The sequence below is a fragment of the Pleurodeles waltl genome, chromosome 5 (genome assembly GCF_031143425.1).
Source record: "Pleurodeles waltl isolate 20211129_DDA chromosome 5, aPleWal1.hap1.20221129, whole genome shotgun sequence".
NCBI lineage: Eukaryota > Metazoa > Chordata > Amphibia > Caudata > Salamandridae > Pleurodeles > Pleurodeles waltl.
Window position 1 is genome coordinate 1,202,258,725 of NC_090444.1, and position 19,373 is coordinate 1,202,278,097.

General features: G+C 44.6%; 1 protein-coding gene across 1 annotated transcript in view; it reads left to right on the plus strand.

Annotated features, from left to right (window-relative positions):
• Positions 1-19,373, plus strand: part of LOC138297105 (uncharacterized) — a 648,847-nt gene that overhangs the window by 581,135 nt on the left and 48,339 nt on the right. The window contains exons 47-48 of the mRNA XM_069236605.1: positions 1,594-1,659; positions 4,779-4,921. Of these exons, the coding sequence (XP_069092706.1) occupies positions 1,594-1,659; positions 4,779-4,921 (209 nt within the window). The remainder of the gene's footprint in view (positions 1-1,593; positions 1,660-4,778; positions 4,922-19,373) is intronic.

A 19,373-nucleotide genomic window follows, 5' to 3' on the forward strand; every position in this document is an offset into this window, starting at 1 on the left:
CTTAGACAGAAATGGGTATAAGTACTGGACCTCTGGCACCACATAGTTAGAACACTTCTGGACTGAGAACATTCTGCCAGGAAAAAGAGCTGGATGCTGCCACTCTGTTGCATTGTTGTGCTTGCTTGCTGCTTCTGTCCTGGGAGTGAAAAGGACTGGACTTGGCTTTTTTTTTTTTTTACATCCTTCGTCCAAAGGTTCTACAAGGGCTTTGACTGAGCTTGCCTCCAGTTAAGAAGTCTAAGGGACATCAAAGATTTCACCTGCCAGTGCTGGGCTCTCTTGCTGAGAGTCCTGACTTGCCATGTGGTGCCAAATTCAGTTCCTGGGCCCTTGTGAGTGAGTTGTGGTACAACAAGGAAGAAATGAGTGCATCGACTTCCAGAACGATTTCGGAAGTGGCTCCGCTCTCTGATTCGCACCGCTGCCTGCACTGTAGATGCAGTTCCCGCTGAGTGCAACAACCGCAGCCTACAATGCAAGCCTGACAGCGCCGCTGCACCTCTGTAGTCCCACCATAGTGTAAGTCCAGGGTGCTGTATCACCTACCTTTGTAGTACCCGAATCCACAGCGGAAAAGTCAACGCCTTGTGTCTTGATCTACTGGATTCATCGACCCTGCCTTGTCATAAGGAACCAACGCGTCACCTCTAAGACCCATCACTTCCTCTGCAACCATAAGGAACCGACGGCTCACCTCCCCTGCTTAGCAGTAGGAAACAAATGCCTCACCTCCCTGTGGCAGTAAGGAACTGACACTGCACCGACTCAAACAAAGTCTCACTTCCCCGACTCCATGCAGTGCCTTTTTTCCTTATCATTTTCCAAGGTACCGTAACCGAAGCCTACATGACTCCATGGCCGGCCACACTCCCTCATGGATGGTGCTGGACTATTGTAAGCGACCCTATCAAGCCGTCATGATAGCCCCAGTTGGAGCTGTTGTGATTCTAAGTGCTATACTACATTTTGGGGGTCATTATGAACACGGCGGTTTACACCGCCGTGTTCATGCTGGCGGTCTTTCCAGTGACCACCAGCCCCCCCTGGGTCCCCACCGGCCGTATTACAAACATTCTGATGGAAGGCAGAATACCTGGCTGGGACATTGCCGGCGGCTCCATGCCTCTGTGCGGCGGGTGCAGCTGCACCCGTCACGCAGATCACTTCCCGTAAATCGGGTAGTGACCTGCGCGTCTACTGTATACACGTTTGAGTCAGGATGGCAGTTGCGCTGAATGTGCCCTGTCGGATAATGATGCCGTCCACCGACAGGCTGCCTGTTGGAGGCAGCCTGGCGGTGGGTGGCGGCCCTCCCTGTCCTCATTATGTGGCAGAATGGGCCGCCATGCCGGATGGCGCGATTTCCCACCACCGCCGACATGGCGGCCCACACCGCCAAGTTCATAATGAGGCCCTTAATCTTTGAAAATTTGCATCTTTACTTGTGTATGTTGGAGTTTTGTTGTTTTAGTCTAGTTTTACTCAGATAAATATTGGCTATTTTTCTAAACTGGTGTGGAGTACTTCTGTTGTGTTTTCACTCTGTTACTGTGTGTGGGTATAAATACTTTTTTCTGTTCATTCCTGAAGGCATGAGAAGGAAGTCACCCTCATTGCTGTCATATAGCGCTGGGACCTCCCGAACTCACTCTGCAGGTAAGCATGTTAAATGCAGCCACTGTCCCCAACACCTAATTTTCAAAGACTGCCCCCTATGTTCCTACCTACCCAAGCATCACAGCATTGGTGACAGGCATTTTGAAATAGTATGCTATATCAGGAAAGAAAACTGAAAGTTGCTATACCACTGCATACCAGGACTGAGTTAGAGTGTGGCGGATGAGTTACTCAGTCAAAACGTGGCAGATATCCAGTCCACTGTATGGGCAGTAATGATTTTAATGGGACAGCTGCTATGCTTTTGACAGAGTATCGCACAAGCCAGAGTTTAAATAAGGTCCTTAGTCCTGATGTATAAAGATGTAATTAGTCTGCATCGAAATCTATTTAGTTTGTCAAAGGGGGATGAGACAGATGAAGTTGCAAAGTGATTTTCAATAATGTCAGCTTTATATCTCTGTTTAAAGCATCTAACATTTCTTTGACACAAAAGCTTACTATGGACATTTCCCAGACAGCAACGTCAATTGATTAGTGATACATTACTACAGTGAATATGCTGTTAAATAATTCAGTAACAAATCAGTAAAATTGGCAGATAACAAGTCTTAAAATACCAACACATAGAAGATACCAACTATTCATTATGAGGAAAGAGGCCCGTCTGTACTTCCTTCACCCGCCAATAGACACCAAATAACCTTTACACTTGAATAACACAGCCAAGATGCATGAAAATAATAACCAGTCATTTTACAGTAGGGATTGTTTTATGCATTGAAGTTAAACATAGACGGGTCACAAGCACTGTTATATTTTCGATTTCCATAATGTTAAAAGCTTATAGCCTACACTGATGACACCCAACTCATCCTCTCACTCACCAACGACCCCTCCACCACCAGAACCAACTTTCACAGATGCATCACAAGCGTCACTGACTGGATAAAATACAACTGCCTGCAGCTGAACACAGACAAGATGGAAGTACTGATCTTTGGCAACAGCATCAACACGTGGAACCACTCCTGGTGGCCATCTGACATAGGACTCACACCTACTCCCTCCAACAATGCCAGAAACCTCAGAATCATCATTGACAACAAGCTCACCATGAAATCACAGATCAACGCCGTCTCCCCTGCCTGCTTCCTCACTTTGTGCATGCTACATAAGATCTTTGAGTGGCTACCCCTACACATGAGACGCACTGTGGCACACGCTCTCATCACCAGCCAACTGGACTACGGCATCACCCTTTTCGTGGGAATCACCGCACACCTCCTGCAGAGACTTCAGACCATACAGAAAGCCACAGCTAGACTCATCCTCTGCCTTCCCTAACAATCACACCCCACCTCAGGCAACTCTGTACAGAAAAGATGCCAGTTCAAGCTGCTGTCCCACTCACACAAGGCTCTACGCAATCAAGGACCTCGATATATTAACCACTACCTGAACTTCCACCAAACCGTTGAGTCTTCTCTGCCTCCCTTTCACTTTCTCATACGCCCTGCATCTACCGAAGCAGAAGTGGAGAACTCTCCTTTTCTCACATTGCAGAACAAATCTGGAACAGCCTCCCCATGCACCTCCAGACCACCCCCCCACTTCCAGAATTCCAAATGGCCCTCAAGACCTAGCTGTTCGAATAAGCCTCCAGGACCTGCAAGCGCCTGGGTACACTATCAGGTGATTAGCCACGCTTTCTAAATCCTGATGATTGAGTGAAATACATTTTCTCTGTTATACTAACTATCAATATATATTTTTAAGGCAATTTGAGTCAACATATTTAAAAATTGTTGGAAGGAAATGAGAGAATTTTATCGATGAAAAACCTTTGTTGATATTTTCTCCATCGAGTTGCTTATCTTATAGCACTATGTCTGTCCGTGAACTCATAATCCAGAGGCAGTACTGGATCTGGTGTTTATAAATATCCACCCAAAACACAGCAAGTGAACCCGAAATCCTCCATAGATGTATTTGAAATTAGTGGGGTGCAGGATTCCTTTGCTTTCAGTGAAAATGCTGAAATAAAATTGGGTCATCTCCTTCGAAGGGGCATCATTGGAAAATTAAAAGTCACACAAATCTCACAATGTCAAGCCTGAGACAGCAGTGCTATTCCTTCAAATTCCTTGGGTGGATTTGGGGTAAGAATTCACCCCTCCCCTCAGGAAATGCATAAAATATGAAGGGGGGAAATCTACTTGGAAATTTGATCTCTTATCCGCATGTTAATGATAGTGGTTTCACAGACACCGTTTCGCAGCTCCCAGCATGCTCCACCAAACTGGCAGCAGATTTGTTGTGAGAAGGTCACTGGAAGTAACAAAGCCTTAATGGTAATACTTTAAAAGAAGTCCTTGTGACACACAGGTGTGGTGCCTAGCTCTGCAATACATCTTGTAAAATTATAAAGGCAATTGCTAGCACGTCACTTCTTTTATCCTGACACAACTCAGCCAGTAAATATTTTAAATAAACTGGCTGTGGTAAGTTTCTCTTGAGTGGATCAGAGGGCCAAGCATGTGAAATCAGAGATATAGTTCACAAAAGCACCAAGAGGTGCCCTGGAAAACAGATGATTTGCACACTCCCAAACCCCTTTGTGGAGAAAAGCAATCTAGTAATATAAATGAAGCGGGAACTTTAGGGTGCATACATGGATGTTTCTGTCGGTTCCAAGATTCAGATATTGAATCCAAAGCTCGTTATACCAAAAATACCAGTTTGTTGTGCCTAGGGTGGGAAGATTTTACATCTGAGTGCATAACGGACACCCTTCTACCGGTTGAGCTTCTGTTGAAATGATTATGAAGGTTTCAAGATATTATGTTTCTGAAGTAAGAGTTGTAGCTACACCACTTCTATGTTTTTCCCATAATTTTGGACAGAAAGGTACGATATCCACAAGTCAGGAGTGACGTGGACTGTGAAGCTGTAGAAAACGTGTTTGATTTTGATGATTTTGATATGTGTCTGACACTGCATATGACAAAACTATTCTGCCAATGGCAAAATATAGAAGGCATTTCAATGGGTAAAAAATGAAATGCCTATTAGTATTTATTGTTTAGCCATTAAAACGTGGTTGGTGGATTTTAAGACACCTGATCGTTGTTGCTGCTAAACTTTAATTGTCACAGGCCCAGCCATGTATGCTGCGTTGTCTGCTTATTCAGCTCCGAGCCTGTTGAGAGAGTACCAGCAATCCTCTGCGTCATCAGAGTTGAGAGCGAGTGGACTAACCGACGGCGGGACAGAAGGGAGGATTCAGAGGCCAAAAACGGTGAGAAGCCAAGCATCTGGGATATACAGAAGAAATGTAGTGAGGAACGGATGGGGCTTGGGTGTGAGCAGTGGGGTTTGTCGTAACATTTTCAGTGTGATGTAAGTAGTACTTCCTGCAGATTATTATTCAGACAAGTAGTACCTACTGATCCAATTATCCCTCAGATTACTATCTTCTACTAAACACTCTCTGTAAAGCATATTGTTAAGGGCTGGGGATGTTTTGATTTCAAATGCGGGATAAAATCTCCACCTTGGAAAGAGTGCGGCATCAGACAAATGTACAATGACTCTAAAATGCCGTCTTTCGACATACTTTGGCCAGGAAGGAATAGAGGTTAATTTGTGCCAGGATGTATTCAGCCGTGGGCTTTGAGTAATGATTTAGCTGAGGTGTGCTACTATTTCATCGAAAGGTGTCATTTGACAACACGGAGATTATGGGTGGCTATAAACTCGAGCGCATCAATGAATTGTAGGAATGAAGTGCGGGAAGAAAATCCAGATGGCTGTAAACTGAGACCATAAAATGGGTGACAGAATTGTATACTGTGCTAAGAGCTCTCTTACTTAACCTCCATCTCTCTCAGTGGAAGCGAAGAAAGGAGGGATGTCATATATTGGATAATAGTTTTTACTCTGTCTCTCCAAGTTGGGTTTTGTTTTGGTATGCATGCAATCTGTGCTTTAATTTAAACTGGTGGTTGCAGGTGGGGGCCACCAGCATGCAGTTTTGGAAACCAGAGCGTATTTTTCTTCATCAGACATTTACAGAGAGCAAGAAAGGGTGGCAGCTAGCTTGTAATGGCGCGGGGGCGGGGTACAATGAAAATCATTTTTTTTAAAAGTTACTTACCTGCGGGCGTCTTCCTCTCTTCACGGTGTCATCTTCTCCTCTCATCGTGGCAGCTCCAACACAGCCGCGGGGACCAGGAAACAGCACTAACAAATCCTGATGCTGCTTTCATGCTGATAATCCGCATGAAAGCAGCGTCAGGTTGGCGGGAGAGGGCTCTCTCAGTGCTCACAAGAGCGCTGGAGGCCTGTGCTTTCTCAAATCCAGCTGGGTTAGAGATGTTTAAAGTGTGCATGTCAGCCTTGCTGTCGCAAGACGGCCGGCCAAAGGGACATGCGCACTTTGAACAAGTGCACAGCTCCCTGCTGCTACTTGGCAGTAATTGCCCCGCCCTGTCCTGATACTCGGTTCAGGATGGGGTACTGAAAAATAAAATGGTAATAAAGAAAGTTTATTACCATTTTATTTTTCAGTTCTAGGGCATTTTGGGGGGCATTTTTGTAGTGGGGCGACGCTCCTCTGCTCACGTGGAGTGGCCAACACTGCCAAGAGAGGGAAAAAAACACACAACAAACAGATGGAGGAGGAGAAAGACAGAAAACCTGTCTGTGAGAAACTAGGGCTGATTGCAGAGGCCCCATAACTTTTTGCCCCCATTTTTCCACTTTATGCTGGTGTTTTCCTGACTCTGATGGTGCCCTGGGTACTGCTAACCAGTCCCAGGGCCTGTGCTCTGTGTAAAATGGATATGCAAATTAGGCTAATTATAATTGGCTAAGTTAACCTACCTATAAGTCCCTAGTATATGGTAGGGCATGTAGGTTTAGGGACCACAGCATAGGTGGTGCACACCTAGGTGCATTGCTGAGGTGCCCAGTGTCATTTTAAAAGCAAGCCTGCCTTGCTGGCTGCTTTTAAATTAAAGTTATATGCAAATTCGACTTTGGAATTAAAGGTACTTCCAAAGTCTTAAACTACCTTATTTTTACATATAAGTCACCCCTAAGGTGTGCCCTATGTGCCCCTAGGGCTGGGTGCCATGTAACTATAAGCAGGGACTTTATAAAAATAGATTTATAAGCCCTGGTGAGGTAAAAACAGCCAAATTCGTTTTTCCCTCATTGAAGTAAATGGCCTTCATAGGCTAGAATGGGCAGACTTTATTTTAAATTTTAAAGTCTCCTTAAATGTTACAAACCAAGAATTTGGTATCAAATTGATTGTTATAATAAATCCCACAACTTCCAGTTGTTGGATTTAATATAACTAGTGCAGGTAAAAAGTTTAGACTTTACCTAAAAAGTTGCCAATTTCAGCTCTGCATTGTTTTTCGCGTATCCGGACAAGGGCTCCAGGAGGTCGGATCCAACTGGCAGGTTCGTCCCGGGGAAGAAAAACATCAAAAAAGAGACTAAGTCAGAAGGTAACTTTTTAACCGAGGCCTCCCGCGACTTGTAGCCGAGCAGGGCTCCATCGCGGTCGGCCTGAAAGTTTGACTTTGCCCCGGTCCTGGTGCAACCAGATGACCCGATTGGCGCTTTTTGTTTCTAAGCGCTAGAAAATAATAATACTTTAAAAATTCATATCTCCGGTTCCCCTGAACCGATTTTAATCGTTTTTGTGTCATTTTAAAGATAAAAATATAAGCTATTTTTATAAATTGGTTTTGGATTTTTAAACTGTTTCCTGTGTTTTATTTAATTACTGTTTTGTGATATTTGAATGCTTTACACTTTGTCTCCTAAGTTAAGCCATGACGCTCGATGCCAAGCTACCAAGGGTAGAGCTGGGATTAATTTACTGAGACCTAACTGTACTTATTTGGAGGTTTGTGGCTTGTTGCTAGGTGTAGGTACCTACCTGCCCTACCAATAACCCATTTTCCAACACTGTCACAAAGGGAGAAAGCAGGAACCTGCAAGAGTGAGACAGAAGGACAGGGAGTGCCTAGTAGTGGTTTAAAGAGGTACGGGTGTACTTAAGACTAGCAGCCTTGGTATTCAGCGCTGTGACATTTAATCGCACCAGCCACGGGCTTCTGAACAGGGCTATGGGCACCAGCACTCATTGTTTTACAAATTAACCACTGCATGCAATGATCGTATGAATCTCAATTCTAAACCATAGCATGACTAGCTAATGTAATGTTCTACATCCGAGGTAGCATGAATTAGGTACCCTATGCCACATACCTATGTTCTAGCCTCCTGCCTATTGTAACTTTGAGCTTTAATGTGCAATTGCTGTAATGGAATTATCAATATTCACAAATAATTAACATCAAGGAAAGTTATCGATTTCAAAGGTGAGGTCAAGAGTTCATAGTGGCTACCTTTTTATACTGGTTATGTTGTGCCAGTGTTTTTGTCTTGCTGAGTAAAATTAGGCTGATGGCCTGCTGCAGTTTCACACTCTGATATCCCTACATCTGCATAATGCACTTGTGCAGCTACCACTGAAACTCCCATGTTTCTTATCCTGTTTACCCGTGCAAAGCTCAATATCTAGCACAGCTTTTCTCGTGATAGTTGTTTCCAGACTCCTTCAGTTGTTGGTGAAACCAGTTGTGTGGTACCTCTCTATTAAATACAAGATAATGGAGTATGGAGCATGTTCCTCTCCTATGCACATTGGTCTAATCCAACTGGTGGTTCTTGATAAATTATAAAAAGATTTCAATCAATCAATCAGTTGGTATTGGTAGAGCGTGCACTGTGGATGTGATGGATGAGGGTGTGTATATGCGAGACTTAGTGAAGTGGAGCACAGGTATCTTCTGGGACAGTGGAAGTTCAGTCAGTGGTTAATTTAAGATGGTCCTTGATTGTGTAGGTTTTTGTAAACGTGCATGAGGATCTTGAACTGACATCTCTTCTGGATGGGGAGACAATGGAGGTCTCTGAGCTTGGGGGTGATGTACGTCCGTTTGAGGAGGTCCAGGATGAATCTGGCTGCGGTGTTCTGTATTATCTGGAGTCTTTTGAGGAGTTAAGTGGAGAGCCTGGTGTAGAGAGTGTTGCAGTAATCTAGTCATCTGGAGATGAGGGCCGGTGTGATGGTCTTTCTGGTGTTGATGGGAATCCTTCTAAAGATTTTGCGGAGCATGCATAGCGTGTGGAAGGAAACTGCGTTGATTTGTTGTCTCATTGTTAGTTGGCTGTCAAGGATGATGCTGAGATTGCGCACGTTGTCTGTTGATGTGGGTGTAGGTATGACTTAGCTGATCACCAACTGTGGTCCCATGTGGAGGAGTTCTTACCGAAAATCAGTACTTCTGTTTTGTTGGAGTTGAGCTTGAGGCAGCAGTTTCTCATCCATTTGGTTATGTCTGTCATGGCATTGAGGAAGTTGGTTTTTGCATTTGTTGGGTCGTCAGTGGGAGAGAGGATGCGTTGAGTGTCATCAGCGTAGGAGATTATGTTGAGGCTGTGTGAGGGGGGGTTATGTAGATGTTGAACCAGGGTAGGCTGAGGGAGGATCCTTGGGGTACGCCGCAGGTGATATCCTTGGGTGCAGAGGAGAAGAGAGGCAGTTGCATGCTCTGTGTGCATCCTGGGAGAAAAGAGGTGATCCATTTGAGGGCATTTTGCTCTATGCCGATGATTTGAGGTCTGTTGATGAAGGCGTGGTGGGAGGCAGTGTCAAAAGCAGCAGACAGATAAAGGAGGATCAGGGCCACTGTATCTCTGCGGTCGAGGAGAGCTCTGATGTCATCTGTTGTAGCAATTAGCATGGTCTCAGTGCTGTGGTTGGCATGGAATCCAGACTGTGATGTGTCGATAAGTTGATTGAGTTCCAGGTATTCAATCAGTTGTTTGTTTATGGCTTTCTCAAGTACTTTTGCCGAGAAAGGGAGTAGGGAGATCGGTCGGTAGTTTTTGAGGTCACTGGGTGGGCCATGGGCTTTTTCAGGAGAGGTCTGACCTCCACGTGTTTCCATTCGTCCAGGAAGGTTGCTGTGGGGATGGATTTGTTGAGGGTGTTCGTGAGTTCCGTGCTGATCGGGTCAGCCCCAAGGTTGAAGAGGCGGTGGGGGCAGGGGTCGGTGGCTGCCCCAGAGTGAATGGACAACATGATGGTCAGGGTGCTCCTTCTTCACTGGCCGAACCCAGAGAGTCAGAATCCTACTGTTCTCCTCTCAACCAACAGAGATCAGCTGCAGGAGTTCCTCTGGGCTCTTCTCTGAGCCCTACTCTCTTCAACATCTAAATTGCCCCACTTGGTAACTTCGTAAGAAACCAAGGACTCAACATCGTATCCTACGCCAATGATACCCAACTTATCCTCTCCCTCACCGACATGCTCGCTACCGCTAAAAGCAACTTCCACAACGGAATGAAGGCAGTCGCTGCCTGGATGAAGGACAGCTGCTTGAAACTCAACTCCGACAAGACCGAGGCCCTCATCCTGGGTTCCACCCCGTCTGCTTGGGATGACCCCTGGTGGCCCTCAATGTTCGGAACTCCCCCACACCCACCGACCACACACACAACCTCGGCATCATCCTCGACTCCTCACTCTAAATGAACCACCAAGTCAACGCTGTCTCATCCTAATGTTTTCACACACTCTACCTGCTTCAAAAGATCTTCAAATGGATCGCAATTGGTTCCAGGGTGAACAGTCACCCAAGCGCTCATCACCAGCAAATTAGACTACGGCAATACACTCTATGCCGGCACCACACAAACACTCCAAAAGAAACTGCAGAGAATCCAGAATGCCTCAGCCACACTCATCTTGGACATCCCCCACTGCAGCCACATCTCGGTCACCCGAGGGACATCTCTGGTCACCTGAGGGACCTTCACTGGCTCCCGATCAACAAAAGAATCACCTTCAAGCTCCTCATGCACGCATACAAGGCCCTTCACAACATCAGACCCACGTACCTCAACCACTGCCTTACCTTCCACACGCCCACCAGACACCTTCGATGCACCCATCTGGCCCTCACCACTACTCCAAGGATACACAAGAACTCAGCTGGAGGAAGATCCTTCTCTTACCTCACTGCAAAAACCTGGAATGCTCTTCCACTACATCTCAGGCAATATTCCTCACTACCTCGAACCAAGAAGGACCTCAAGACCTGGCTGTTTGACTGTACCCTCTCTTCCCCCCAGTGCATTGAGACCCTCATGGGTCATTATCCTTGCTCTGTAAGAACCATGATTGATTGATTGGTTGATTGGTGGTCTGCATAGTGAATTGGCACCAGGTGGTGAGCGTTCGGTCGATGCTTTGTGGTAGCTTGCAGCTGTCGAGACTGGGGGGAAGGGTTGAAGTTGTTGTACATTGTGGTAACCTCGCTGTGGAAATAGTCCAAGAGGGAGTCAGAGATTTCCTGGGCGGGGAAGATGGAGGCCTCTGTGGTGGAATGGTTGGCAAATTCCTTGACAATCGTGAATAGTTCCTTAGTGTGATTGGCCGCGTTGGTGATGCAGTTGGTGATGGCTGCTCTCCCGGCTTCTTCAATGTGCTGGTGGTATTCGCTAAGGACTGCCTTGTAGGTGGCTCTGTTGGAGGGTTCCTTGGAGGCTCACCATTGTTTCTCGAGTTGGCAGCAACTGTGCTTGGTGGTTCTGAGTTCTGGGGTGTACCAGCTGGCTAGTTTCGAGGTTTTGTTGGTTTTAGCTTGATTCAGCCAGGCGGCTTTATCGGCTCAGTCGGTGATCCAGTTGGCGAAGTTCCAGGTGGCCTGGTTGAGATCTGCTGAGGTTTTAGGTTGTGAAGTGCTGAGGGATTAGAGCCGCTGTTGTGGGTGGCCCTGTGGGGCATGGTGGATGTGTGTTGGTCCCTACCTGAGAAGGTAAAGTGGACAATAGTGTGGTCAGCCCAGGTGAGCTCTGTTGTTTTGGTAAACTTGAGTCTGTTGCTGGAGGTGAAGATGGCATCGAGTGTGTGTCCGGCTTTGTGCGTGGGTGCGGTGACTAGTTCAGTGAGTGCAATCTTGTGGAGGTTCTCTAGGAGGGAGGCAGTGTTGGTGTTGTGGTCGTCAGTGTGAAAGTTGAGGTCGCCAAGCAGGACATGGTGCTAGGAGTCTATGGCCAGAGGGGCAATGAGTTTGGGGATGGTGTCACAGAAGGCTGTTTGGGGTACCAGTGGTCTGTAGGCGAGGGTACCTCTTATCACGGTCTTGGCCTCTGTATGAAGTTGAAGACTGAGGTGCTCCATTAGGGGTCGTCATTGGTGATGGTGCATCGGATGGTTTTGTTGAGGAAATGCCTCCACTGTGTTTGTTTGCGCAGTCCTTGTGTATCATGTTGTAGCTAGTGGGTGTGGCGGTGGGGATGGTAGGGTTGGGTTGAGCCACATTTTGGTGGTGAAGGTCTCATCTGGGGCAAGCGTGGTGATGGTGTCCCAGATTTCTATGGAGTGTTTACAGAGGGAACGGCCGTTGAGCAGGATGCAGAGGAGAAGTGCCAGGATGAGCGTAGGCTCGTCCGTGCAGGGTCTGGTGCAGGCCGTAGGTCTAGTGCCGCAGGGAAAGGGGCAGTGGTGATAGGTGAAGGTCCCTTTGGTTGAATGTGGGGAGGTCCTGAACCAGTTGTTATTATGGTGTCCGGAGTCTAGGGCCAGGAGGTCCTTGGCAATGTAGTGGTGGATTGTGGGAGGACCAGGGGTCCAGGCACTGGGTGCAATCTATAACCCATCGGGTGTAGACGGGCTTACCTTTTGTGCACCTTCATAAGTATTCGTATTTATACGTAGTCCTGGCTGTGGGCAGGGCTGTGCGGGAGCTGGGTTTGCGAAAAAAGAGAGGAAAGAGCGGGAAATGGCAGTTGGAGTGCACTGAGCTATCAAATAGCTTGAGAGCTGCAAAAGCCAATAAGAGATCCAATAACAAATAAGCTGAAAATAAAAGCCTAAAAACCAACAAAGAGACCAGAGGTCAATGGGCTAATGAGCTGAAGAATGAAAATTTATGTTCTCCTGAACCTGTTGAAGGTGTATGTGGTGGCCTTTTCAGCACTTTATGACTTTAAACTGCATTTCAGCCATCTATGTTTGTAGTATTCCTTATTTCTTATTGCCACTGTCATTACTTGTAAGGCATTTGCTGAATGACCTAAATCACTACTGGCGGGTTGTTACTATGGGGAACCCCAAATTCATCTGACTGTCTGTACTTTGAAGAAAGCAGGGGTCTTCTTCGCCCTCAGGCTTTCCTAATATATTGCCTGAACTGCTGAGTGGCATCCCAACTTCTATGGATAATTCACCTTCCTAGCAACAGAACCGGCCCAGTGCTACACCACCTATACTAACATTGCCAATGAAATATGGACAGATATATTTTCTACAAAAAAGACTATTATTATATCATGATTAAATTAATGGAAATGGATACTACTGGGGTGTCTTGGTGCTACGGGCATCCATGGTACAGTGCAGGAGCTCTGGAAGGAAGGATGTAGACTCAGAAAGTGAAGAGCCAAGTCTTAATGTGTTTTCTGAAAGGCAGGTGAGGGGAGATCATCCTAACTTCTGAGTACTAGGAGTTCTGGATTTCACCAAGCTGGTAGGTGAAGACCTGCACCCTCTCCCTCCCCCAACCCTGGCACGCTCAGTCATAGGTATTGTGAAAGCAGATCACAGGTTCTTAAAGGTGACATAGGCATAAAATCCAGTGTGTATATAGGAAGGCTCACCACAGAAAATATATTTGTGTATGATACAGAGGTTTTTTTAAAGTGTACTCTTCCTCACAGGTAGCCAATGAAGGCTTACTAGGGCGGAGGTTTCAAATGAAGATTTTGGGGTATTTAGGATTTTTAAATTTGCACTGAAGGCACTGCAGAAGATGTTGGGGGACCCAGATAAAGAGAACTGCGGTAGACAATTCTTGATGTAGTAAGAACTAGCGCGTTTGTTTTTCTTGACTCAAAAGGAATAAAAGTTTTTACATAGGTTTTTAAGAATGCTAGAGCAAGTAGCAGCCCAATTCATGACTTGCCCTCTAAAGGAAAGCGTGTTGGTAAAGATCAACCCTATGTTTCTAGAAGGTGAGATGAGGGGAGGGGTATCCCTGTTCTCCGGTAACCAATCTGGTGACCAAGAAGGAGAGATCGGACCAAACAGCAGGATCTCCGTTTATCTGCTGTTCAGTTTAAAATGGTTGTTGTTTATTGAAACTGTAACATGTAAGAAGAAATACAGTTTTTGAATTTTTGTTTAGTCTGTTCTATATTTCATCACTGACTTATGTATTGCCAGTAGCTTCTGAAACTCAAATCAAATGTGCCTGAGATCATAGATTAACCATTATAATCCCTTAGTAAACATATAGACACAGAAAAATCTAGTCAGTCATCCTTGCATTTCATAGTGTCCTGGTGAAGAGGAGGACTCAGAAACGTATTTGTTTAATTGATTACTTGAATTCAAGAAACAAGACACTTTTCATAGAGAGCTGGAGAGAGCCAGAATGTGAAGCAAGATAGTGTATCAACAATTCCATCTTTTTGCTGTGGTGTCCCATAGTTTCGCTCTGTAATTCTGGAGTAGTTTGAGCTGCAGATCCGATCCCAGCCACATGTTATGTATGCTGTTAAAGCACAATATTTCGCCGAAGAGGTGCCATAAATGACACTTTGGTAAGTCAGCTGTAACTGGGCTCAAAAGTCTCATTATAGTGCACAAGAACAAACGACATACATTTCATATGTACTATGCTCAGAACGCATATGTTTCCTACACAGGCTTCGAAGGCTGCTCTTTTGAATGTGTGCCAGGGGTAAAAAACTAAATTAATAACTTATGTTATGAAAAAAGTTACAAACATCAAACTCACAGTGCGTAGGTAATCCAGTTAGAGAAAATCATTGGAACTATTAAGTTTGTAATTACCTACACAATTAAACCATGCTTTACATTATTATAGCTAGTGTGTCTGAACCTTAGCAAAAAAGTTTAGCAAAAGCCTACTAACGTTCTTGCTCACTTCCTGTCGGTAATAGCACAAAACCTCAGCACTAAGAATATGAGTTTACCATCAGCAGCAGAGCTTTAGGTGAATGAGCCAGTAGGCTCCTATTCACGTGACACAGATAATAAAAGCCCAGCCATGCTATAGTAGCTACACAACAGGGTATGCTGCTACCACCAACCTAAAAGTATGAACCTGTGACTGGGACGGTAGTCACTGCAGAGGATCTGCTTGGTGTGCCACTCTAGGTCAAGGACCAGCCGTACGTCAAGGGCAGGCCTGTGGCTTCACACACACACTATATTAGCATGATGTCTGGGCCATAAATCGGAAAACCAGTATACCAACTACTCGCGGTCGGGCAGGAAGGGCAGGAGTCACAACTGTACATCATGCAGGTGACATTCCCATCCCAACAGAAAATGTACCTCACAGTACGAAGGCTATTTGGCTCTACTTGGAGCACATCTGCTCAACACGGCTGCAGTTTGAGTTGCTTCTGGATTATGATATTTAAAGGTGTGGTTGGGGGAGATATGTTCAATGTCTTACTTTTATGTTTAATAAAGCATTAATTCTGTGCACCGCAGTGGTGAATCATTGTGCTATGTGTGACATGTTGACAAGTTTTAAAAAATAGAATATATATATGTTAGACCTACTTACGGGAATTATTATGGCATCAGCACAAACAGATGCAAAGAAGGTGTATACAGGGGAGGACTGGGACAAAAATAGGCATGGGCATCAAAATGAAAGGTTAAAAAAGTGGTGATATCAGGGAAATCAATAGTAAAAACCGGTCCACAAGTGCTAGGAAATCGGCCCGCACACTGATCTGTCAGACCGTGGGTGCATATTGCAAAAATGTTACGCGTGTTGTACACAGCTTAACTGTCTCATTATCTGCCAAGTGAGAAGTAGAACCTCCCCATGTATCTTGTTAGAGCCCCCGCATTTACATTCTGCAGAAGTCTGCGGTGGGCAGCTTATCAGTATGAACGCCCTTCAAAACAAAAGCTTAGCTCTGTATAACGAAGCCCACTCTGAGTGCTTGCCACCCAAAACACACCTTTTATAACGCTCCCATGAAGAAAAACATTAGACAAAAAGAAGTGGCCATTGCCTGGCCAATGGTGGGACTGCATATTAAGCAGGCATAATGGACCGAGTCACGGGCAGAATGTTAACCAGAAATGTACACATTCTAAAACACGAGGCAATGGTTAGAACCAGTGTGCACTGAAATACATTGGGGAAACGGTAGTACAATTAGTATATCACAGGACAATGTGCCCACATAACAAAAGATATAAATTAGTTTATAAAACGAAGTTATTAAGGCTCATTATCATTATGGACGTATGCCATAGTTTAAAGGGCAGAAGACGTCATCTTTAAGGAAAGGATAGTAGCACAGCACCTCCGCAGTGCAAGTGAGAAATGATGGTGTGAAGGAATGGGCAGAGTGCATGTAACAAGACAAGTGTATAGGGACAGGGTGCTGCGATGGGCCGAGTTAAATATTGATCACAGAAATCACTGCACTATTAGGAATGGGACTGTTTAATATAATAGGGGGTGCTGCAATGGAGTTCACTTGTTTATCTATTGACACTTATGCGTCAAATTCATGTCAAAGGGGCCGATTCAAAAACATTTATAGGAAGCAGTACTACAGGAGTACTCCTATATGTACTCTTCCATGCCTTGTGAATCACACAGATCTCTTAGTAAAACTGCAAAGAGGGCACAGTCCTTCTATTTGTACTAATTGTATTTGATTATTCCTTGAGTATTTCTTTTTTAGTAATTTTTAGATCAATTCAGCAAAACATGTAGGAGTACTTACAAGAGAACTGTAGCGTCTTCCCCAAGCCTGGGTACCACTAATGAATATGCCACACACAGATGTGTGTTCCACGTCTTTACTCTTCAGCATGCAACCGCAAACTCAGCATTCTAAACTTGCATTCACTGCCCAACATTCTAACACTCACGTCAACATGCTACAGAGTTATTCAGGATCCAAAAAAGGTTCCATCATTCATACTACGCATCTCTCTTGCTATTAAATAAAAAATGTAAACATTTTTTACACCATATACATATAGCAATCTTTCAATGATTCTTCTTGATGCTTTTATAACTCCTCTGGATCGTGACTTTGGAAATCAGTAATCAATAATCAGAGTGTCCATAATCTGCCTTGGTGATGTAAGATTAATGTCAGCCTGGGATTCTCCATTGGTTTTCTCTGATCCAGTCTCTTCAATGATATTAACATCCAATGACTGTTGAGCAATCAGTTTGAAGTGTGAGGAATCTCGCGTGATAGATTTTCCTGGACGTTGAGGTGTTACCATGTGCTCTTTGCTGGTTACAACTTGAAATGGCTCGGCATCAAAAGAAACATAAGATTTATGTTGTTGTGGCTGACGCATAAGCACTCGGTCTCTTTGCTTGAAAACAATGGGCCAGATTCACAAGGCCCTACTGCCTCCTTGCGCCAGTTTAGTGTATTTTATTTTACGCTGACGTTGCACAAGGAGGCAAAAATGGCTGCACCATATTTACAAAGTGGCGCAATGCACGCATTGCGTCACATTGCAACCCCTTGCACCACATCATGCCTGCACCAGGCATAATGTATGCAAGGGGGTGTTCCAGCAGTGGGAGGCCCACAAAAATGCTGCAATTAAATCAACAATATTTCATTGCGCCATTTTTGGCATAATTTTTAATGCCTGCTCAAAGCAGGCTTTAAAGGGATGCACCCAGTGCAAAATGTTTGACGCTAGTGCAGCAAAGTGCCACAATAACATCAAAAATGTTGATGCTATTGTCCTAACATGCGCCATGGTGCGCCGTATTGTAAACATGGCACAAGCATGGTGTCATTAGGTGGCGGTGGGGAGGGTGCAAGAAATCTGGCGCATCAGTACTGCTGCATCAGATTCTTGTGAATCAGGGCCAATGTTCTTTGCATGTCTCCTTTTGTCAGCATTGGCCTTCATTTTCTGCTCAAGTCGGTTTTACTTGTCTCTGCATCAGTTTTAGATCTGATGTTTGTCCATAGAGGTGACTTGGTCATTATGACTCTCCTGAACATCAGTGTTGCAGGACTTTCACCTGTTGATGAGTGAGGAGTTGAACCGCAAGCTCGTAGAGTAGAATTCAAGACAGTTTTGAGGTTGAGCTTCTCTAATGGAGCACACTGAATAGCTTTCTTTAATGTACTCATGAAATGTTCAAGAAGGCTGTTAGCCAAAGAGTTTTGCCTTTCTGATGCTTTACGTTTAGCAGATTGAGGAAGTCTCTGAATTCTCTGCTATTAAAAGGTGGGCCATTGTCAGTTTTCAAAATCATATGAATGCCCCATGTCACAAAAATGCCATCTAATTTCTCAACAACTCTCTATCCTGAGTGATATACAAGAGATCTTCAACTAATGGGAAGCAAAAGTATTTATCCACAGTCACCATCAGGTGATATTCATTGTCAAGTAGATCAAAAATGTCAACAGCAATTCTTTACCAGGCATGCCTGGGAATCTCTGACATGTTCAAGTGGTGTGGAGTAGTTTTAGAGTACAGGCAGTTACACAGATGACAGGTTTCTAATTATTTTTCAACTCGTTCATCAAGATTAGGAAACCAGACTCGATCTTAGAGAGCTCGTTTAGTGGCAACGATTCCACAATATACTTTATGAGACACTTCAATCATTTGCTGTCACAGACTCTCCTGAAAGAAAATTCTTGAACCCCTCAGGATAATTCCTTCTTGATGGGTAATAATGTCTTTCAGTTTCAACATTTACTATCTTGGCTCATGGCAGTGACAATTTTTTCTAACAAAATGGCAGCTGGTGTGTTCAATTTCAATATGAAATTTATGTAGGCTTCAGCAGTCTTAGATTGGGTATCTGGACATTGTATAGGCACTCTTAAGAAGTAGTTGACAGGGTTTTGATCTCTCCCTTGATGATGCACAATTGTGTAGTTGTACTCTTGCAATCATAGACCCCAACATTAAATTTGTAGAGGCATCTTGGCTTTTGGATGTCCAAAGATAGTCAACAATGCTTGATGATCCAGCACAAGTGTGAAAGATTTCCCATACAGGAATACATGGAAAGGCTCACAAGCCCACACCACTGCTAAACTTTCTTTTTCTGGTTGTGAATAAGAATGTTGCTGGGACAAACTTGCTTGCATAGGCCACAATATGTCTTCAAGCATTTGGCTGTCCACTATGTTGTGCAAGAATAGCGCCCAACCTGACTGGGCCAGCATTCGGCAACAACTCCCTTATGTAACTTTGGATCAAAATCTGCCATTTCGGTAGCTTTTTCAATTGCTTATTTAATGTTCTTAAAACTCTGCTTGCATTCTTGTGACCAGTGAAATGGAGAATTCTTTTTGTCAGCTCTTCCAGCATTCACAGTAGCAAAGTCTTGTAAATATTGTGAACAGTAACTGGCAATGCCAAGGAATGAACTCAACATGGAAAAATCTTGTGGGGGACTGGCAGTTGGCAACACTGTTGTGAAGGAGCAACTGGTCCACCGAAATCTAAATCAGGCTCTTAGTCTTTTATATTGAAACAGACCAATAGGTGTAGAAAAGTTTCTAATGTACCTGCAGTTCTTCTTGAGTTCCAACTGATTATATCCTTTGTTTAAATCAAGGTGAGAGAAGTATTTCACACCAATATGTGT